General features: G+C 48.6%; 2 protein-coding genes across 2 annotated transcripts in view; one reads left to right on the plus strand and one right to left on the minus strand.

Annotated features, from left to right (window-relative positions):
* The window catches only part of LOC128727240 (division abnormally delayed protein), a 115,661-nt gene extending 111,997 nt beyond the window's left edge, over nucleotides 1-3,664 (minus strand). Inside the window, exons 1-2 of the mRNA XM_053821128.1 lie at nucleotides 3,543-3,664; nucleotides 2,052-2,719 (exon numbers count right to left, since the gene is read on the minus strand). Coding sequence (XP_053677103.1) covers nucleotides 2,052-2,286 — 235 coding nt within the window. The 5' untranslated portion in view covers nucleotides 2,287-2,719; nucleotides 3,543-3,664. The remainder of the gene's footprint in view (nucleotides 1-2,051; nucleotides 2,720-3,542) is intronic.
* A 1,216-nt stretch (nucleotides 3,665-4,880) lies between these two features.
* Nucleotides 4,881-6,256, plus strand: LOC128726080 (transmembrane protein 43 homolog). The gene is made up of 3 exons (XM_053819867.1): nucleotides 4,881-4,976; nucleotides 5,045-5,268; nucleotides 5,339-6,256. The coding sequence occupies exons 1-3, from the start codon at nucleotides 4,881-4,883 to the stop codon at nucleotides 6,144-6,146; spliced, it is 1,128 nt and encodes a 375-aa protein (XP_053675842.1). The 3' UTR covers nucleotides 6,147-6,256.
* Nucleotides 6,257-6,803: the final 547 nt, after the last annotated feature.

The following is a 6,803-nucleotide window of genomic DNA, read 5'->3' on the forward strand; positions in this document are numbered from 1 at the left end:
ATTAGTCCGTGGTGGGACCCACACAAAAAGGGAACATTTCGACTGCCGGGGGTGGGTTAGATTTTCCGATCCTGTGAAATTTGTTGTCCTTGTGGATTTTACCTTCTTTTTTTTTTATTTGACCTGATTCTACCACACGGGGGAGAAAAGGTAAAAGCAAAAAGGTGGCGTGCGTGAGACGAATAGCCGAAAAATCGATCCCTCGATCGTTGCTTCGCATGAAATCGCTCTCATTAAGCCACAAAATCAATACACGCCTAAAACAATCCCCGCAACAACTACAAAAAAGGGGGGACCAACACTTTTTCGTTTGCTGAAGGCATCAGAAGGTGTGTGAGGTTCTTTAAATTGTCTTAAAAAAGGGTACACACCCCTGGGACGGGATGGGTTTCCCTCGTTCCTCGACTAATCACGATCACGGCGATATCCAGACGTCGACGGGTGATAAGCGTTAATCACGGCCGCTGATTACGATTACGGGGCGGGGTGGGTTAGCAAAGCGACATTATCGAAACAAAAACCAAAAAAAAAAATAAAAAGAAAAAGGTACATGTATCTTATCGCAAAGTTCGCACCGTAAGGGTTCTTGGAGTGTGGAACCAAACAAAACAACAAAAAAAATCTGCGTTTTGCCAACGGCAAAGTCCCACCCAGCCAGCTGTCGCTTTCAATCGGGCTATTTCTAATCCAACATTATCAAAACACCATGACCTTTTTAAAGGGCCACGGGGAACACAAACACCCACACAACTAGAAGCGGATTTTATTTGCCACTTTTCCGTGGCGTGATTTTTCGCTGGCACATTGTGACAACTCGCACCGACTGAGCCGCCGTGGCACGTGACGATCCTTGCCCCGGGCGTGGGCCTGGGTTGGTGGCGTAATGTTTCGCGTCCATTTTTTTATTTCTGCCAGTCCCACAGCATGGTCAGCTTCTCACGCGAATGGCGCAGGGCTCTCTATTATTTGTGGGTACAATTTTGTTGAGCCGTCCTGCCGGAAGCAAGCCAAATCCTTAAGGTATGGTCCCTTTGGTCCTTGCGTGTGTGTGTGTGCTCTCTCTTTATTTCTCCTTCTCTTTTTCCCAATTCCTTGTCGGTTGTCAATCATGCCGCACACGAAGCCATAATTTAAAAGCCGTAGGGCTAGCGGCTGCCGAGTTTTTGCGCTCCCTTCTTCCCCTGTCACTCGCAATCGATCAAAAACGTGCAAATTTGACACTTTTCCGAATCACGATCCACGGTTTGCATGCATTTTGCATGGCCGCCTTCCGCTAGGTGAACGCACTCGCAGTGCAAATCGGCAGTTTTGTAGCAGTTTTTTTTTTGTTTTGTTTTGTTTTACTTTTTGCACATGGGGCCCGTTATTTTGCTTGCGCATTAAGTTTGTGTTTTCGCGAACAGCAAAATCGCAATTTGTTTCCGCTCTTTCGCGATGTTCTATCGGTAAACGATGGTTCGGTCGGGTTCGGTTTTATTTTCCTTTAGAATTGTTTCCTTTTCAGCATATATGCTCGACCCCTTTTCCCGGCCCATTCCGGGTGCGATTGCAATCTATCACGCCGTAAAACATTGGCCGTCTGGCGTCGAAGAGAGAGAGTGAGAGAAAAAAAAACAAGCCCCATCGCTTCCCAAAGAAAGTATGACTCATATCCGTTTTCCACTTGCTGTTTTCCTGTGCACGCACAGCACGTGAAGCGTGCGGCCTAGACCTTCCGTTCGGTCGGAAGAACGTTTCCTTTTCTGCTTTTGGCGGAAATATCCTCTTCCACACGGTTCGCAAACGAAGCGTCCCCTTCGTTGTGCCATAGCAGAGAGAAGGACCTCCGGGAATCGGTAGGGAAAACGCCCGGAAGGAAAAATTTCCTCGCTCACCCTCGCGAATCAAAATGCACTGTGACATGCGGCACGCGGTCTTAGGATTGCGCACAGGGACTGGAAAGTGGGTTTTGAAGGGGCTGGAAAAATTATGAAATACACTCGAGCGGCACGGCCACTCTACTATTGTTTTCCCCACCCACCCGTGGGGTGGGTTTGTTATTTTTAGCGTACCTTGAGCTGTCGGGCTGACGGTTACATTGATGGAGGAGAAAAAGTTGTTCACCCGTTCGCAGGACATCATCGAACCGTGCTCGCGACCCCCGGCCGTATCCCGAGCCGTCCGGTGAACCCGGGACCAGGCCGGAACTGACGACGCACCGGGTTGGGTGAAGACGAGCAACACCAGCGCGGCGCAAAGGACGAACCGCGGTGGCGTACAGCTCCTTAATCCACGCGAACCGGCCATTGCGTATCTAAATATATTTATTACTCTTACTTCACACTTTCTAGCACAAAACGGTAGCACACTAGGGGATATCGTTGCCCTTTTGCTCTAACTTCTTTTTTTTGTGGCTTTCTTTTTCTGCTCGCTGAATGGCCGCACCAAAACTTTTGCTCACTTTTCCCGGCACCCGGCAGCAATCGATCGATTATCACGTGGCTGTTGGGGGAGGGGGGCACAATCAACAATCACGGTACAAAACGGGACAACACGACACGACGCACGGGCACACGTTCAAAACATTCGATACGCGCGAAAATCAAACGCAAACGCACGCACAAAGACACGCACACTTTCCGCACCTCGGCTACCTATGCGCACCTGCACCCCCAAACACCCGGGAAACAATTGCGCCCGATCGGGGAACGTGGGATTCAATTAAATTCGCTTGTCTTCGCTAGATGGGGAAGTGAGATAAAATAGAATAGCAACAAAAAAAAATGAAAACCTTGCAGGAAGTGAATTATGAAGGGCATTTCTGCAGCACAAGTTTTTTTTTTGGGGAGGGAACCATGGTAACACCACAACGTCCCGATCATGGCATTCCTCGATGCACGTGTGACAGATACGTTGTCGGTGTTGAAAAGAAATCCACCACCACACGCTCAAACGAGGTGTGGGGTTTTCGCGAGCTCCCGGTGAGATAGCGTTGCACCATCAGCTGACGATGCAATCCGTGCAAACACACATACACACACACACACAGCATCCAGACCCTCTGCTAGCGCATACACAGCAAGTGGTAGGAAGCTGGCGAAATAAAAAAAAATCGCTTCCTCCCACTCCTTGATTCGCACGCGCTCGCGCCCTCGGAGGCCATCTAGGAGACCGTGACGTTTCTGCTAGACGTGCGTAGTGACATGCAGGCGTGTGTATGTGCGCGCGGTTTGGCAGCAAGATCAGCCGGCGCGCGCTGGTGGTTTGTTTGCGTGACCCGTTTCGCACTCGGGTGACGTTTTGCAATTGATAGCGCGACCTCGAAGAACGTCTGGGAGGTGCACGAGTTCTGCTGTTTTTTTTTCTTCATCTTATGTATGCTACACCGTCTTATCACGCGCGCTGACGCGGCCTGAGTGGCTGTGCAAAACGCACACCTTTCAGATTCGCAAGGTGTCCGGCGTTTTGCGGGTGCTTTTCTTCTTCCTCTTGCGTCTTTCTTCACGCCTTTAACCCGCACAACGCACGCACGCGGTAAACTACCGTTTGCACAACGCACGTACCAGAAAACTGCGCGACCGAACACCTTCCGGCACACACTCACACACGCGGCGTTGGCGTCGAGGAACCGGAACGGGAAACGGAACGGAGCAAAAGAACGCACAAAGGTAAACGCAGCGACAAATCACTCGCTGCCAACAGCGGGACGACGACGACGACAACGGGCTGTGGATTCTGGCCGGGAATTCACTTTTCTCATGATAGCGCACACTCTCACTGGCAGCAGCACTGCAAACAAAACATTCGACGCGAGAGACGACGAACGACGCACGTCCGCGCGCTTTGAGAGGAAGAGTTCGAATGAGAAAAAACCTGCCCGTGCTCAACATCCAGCGGTGTGCCGTTGCCCGTGCACAGTGAGCGAGCTGTGGCCATGCGAACGCTGGGATAAGAGCATCACCTTGGGGCTTCCTGCTCGATCCTGCTGGTCGGTGGAAGTGCGTGCATACTGGGAAGAATGCATGTGTTATAATGTAGGTTTGCTGACAAACTGCATTTAACATTTTGCTAAAGAAATTTAAACAAAGATTGCTCTCTTGAACTTCTCTGAGTGTGTTGTGCAATTTCAAACAAGGAATCGTTTTCAAAAGGTGTCTTCTATACCCACAAAATATTTGCTGAATTTTATGGACACATAAATTTATTCAAACTACATCACCTGATGGCAGGTACAACGATAACATATTACTTAAATTGCGTTGGAATTACTCGTTAAACCAACCCTGTAGTGCAGGAAACAGTCTCCGAGAGCGTCTAAATCGAGAGGAATTTCGCAAACTGAGAGAGAACTTATATCTCACATGTGATTCTCAATCAAAATTACAGTGTACAGCACAACAACCGCACTCGTGGAATGGTTTTTAAATACAATGCTATAAGTTAATACAGAAGTGGCAATTTAAGATGCTAAAAACAACATTGTGACAAATGTTTATTACTCTTCATTTAATTATATATATAACATAACAGTCATTCGATGGTAGATTTTTTTTTAAGTTAACCTTGGCTAATGGCTAAGCTTGTAGAACTGTAACAGCTTTTTACTGGGCATGAAAATGAGTAGATTATCAGCTAGACTCTTAGAGTCAAAAACTCAATTCCCACTTTTGAATGAGTTATATTACATCATTAACGTACTATTGAAATGAATATCGCCGACAGAATTCTTATGCTGAGGATGAGGTTACACGCTGTAGATTTGACAGCGCTCCGGCTGGATGGCTGTCAGGATAAAACTGTCATCGGTAGCGCTGCAAATAAACAGTCTCCCGGCATTTTTTCTCGGTTACGCCTGTCGTACTGTATTTAGGTGAAACTGATGTGAAATAATCCATCGAAACATGAGATTTACTGAGGTTGTGATGTCATGTTGGCTCATTACGCTGTTCGGAGTAGTCCTCCTGCTCGCCGGATCGATCGTTCTCATATGGAACGAGGTTGGTGGTCGTCTACGCCCACTTGCGGTTATATGTTGGTCTTGACTAATGTTCCGTTTAATTTGCAGGGCCGTACGATACGCATCCTGCTTTCGTTGGACGAAGCCCTAAACGATGCCATAACCGTCAGTGCAGAGAGTCCCTACGAAAAGCAGTTCGAAGGACGATTGATACATCTGAATGGCGCGCTGTCGACGGGAGAACCGCTCACCGAACCCGATTACAACATTCAAGTGCAAGCGGTGAAACTGAAAAGACGCGTACAGATGTACCAGTGGGTCGAAGAATCCGTGTAAGGCGCCATCTTTTGGTTAAGAGCCAGTATTTGCGAATTAAGAAGCTTCACCGCCATTTCTTTACAGAGAAAACCGCTTTGGAGAATCGGTTGCCACCGTGGAAACGGCGGATCGCTCTTACTTCTACACCCGAGAGTGGCGTGATGAATTGGTTGACTCCCGTGGGTTCTACCTGCGCTCGGAATACCACAATCCGACGGCATTTCCGATCGAGTCAACGGTTCACCTATCCGAGCATGTCCACGTTGGCCACTACGAGCTCGGGGAAGTCGCCAAGGAAAGGTTTAAGACGTTCCAAGAGGTGACCTCCGACACGCGTCCCGAAGATCCTTCGGTGAGGCTACACGCAGGACTCTATTATCACTGCAACGACATCTGGAATCCGGAGATTGGCGACGTTCGGATACAGTTTGCGTACGCCGGGCTCGAAGGATCGTATGTGACCGTCGTGGGAAAGCTGCTGAACGGAAAGATAGTCCCGTACGAATCGACGCACTCTCGAAAAGTGCTGCTACTCGAGCCAGGCGAACACAACCTGAGCGAAATCTTCCGTTTCGAACATCACCAGCAACGCCTGGCCACGTGGGGCATTCGTTTCATCGGATGGGTGTTGCTATTTTTCTCCGCCATCTGCTGCACAACAATCATGCAGCATCTCGTGCGGGAGCATCGTTTTTTGAGGATTTTCTTCCCCGATGCGAACTTTTCGCTTTCGACCAATATCATGACGTCGCTGTCCGTGGCGTTGGTAATTGTGTCAGTGGCGTGGATCGTGCATCGGCCTTGGCTGGGAGGCGGGCTGCTTTTCGCGGCCGTATCGCCATTTTTATACTGCGCCCGTAGCATAATGGGCGGTTATCAACGGATGGACTGAGCCGGCACATGATGAGACGTGTCAGGTTTTAACCAAATCGTTTGCCTGTGAATTTTAGTCTTGTGATATCATCACGTCTCATTTGCGTTGCTGGCCAGACGCAAGTCATCTTCTCCTAACAAAATGCTCACAATAAAATAGTTTGTAGTAAGTTATTATATGCCCCAGGTTCTGGTGATTTAAAATACAAATTTCTACCACATCCTATTCCTTACTAATAATTTTTGAAGAAATGTTTCCATGCTAGTCAATTTGTTGCTACATTTTTTAATTGCGAGCAAAATTTTGATTTGCGTTGTCGTTTATAGCAAGCACCCGCTGTGAATTGTCAAAAAGGCCTTTTGGTGCAACCTTTGCGGTACGATGCGGTAGCGTTCCAGCGGGCTGTCACTTTCAAAATAACGTCGTAACGTAGCAACTGACAATCAAACAAACGTCGCCCAGCTAAGTGCGTCGCGCACGGTTCGTTTTCGCGTTGCTCGCCTCTAATCTGCCGCAATTTTCCAAGAGTTTCCTGCCGCGGGCGCGCGTTGTGTGAAAAGTTCGGAAATCTAATGCGATGCGGTACTGCCGCACCGGTTGCGAATATGGTGTAGTGCATGCAAGCAGTTTTGTGCTGGAAAACGGGTTCCGTTGGTCGGTTTCGTACCGCGTCCG

Source organism: Anopheles nili, chromosome 3 (genome assembly GCF_943737925.1).
Source record: "Anopheles nili chromosome 3, idAnoNiliSN_F5_01, whole genome shotgun sequence".
Lineage (NCBI taxonomy): Eukaryota > Metazoa > Arthropoda > Insecta > Diptera > Culicidae > Anopheles > Anopheles nili.

What these genes read in the sequence shown, in the direction of transcription:
- LOC128726080 (XM_053819867.1), top strand. Translation starts at nt 4,881, where the DNA reads ATGAGATTTACTGAGGTTGTGATGTCATGTTGGCTCATTACGCTGTTC. An exon ending in TCGTTCTCATATGGAACGAG is followed by an intron (nt 4,977 to 5,044) that starts GTTGGTGGTCGT and finishes TTTAATTTGCAG; the next exon opens with GGCCGTACGATACGCATCCT. An exon ending in CAGTGGGTCGAAGAATCCGT is followed by an intron (nt 5,269 to 5,338) that starts GTAAGGCGCCAT and finishes ATTTCTTTACAG; the next exon opens with AGAAAACCGCTTTGGAGAAT.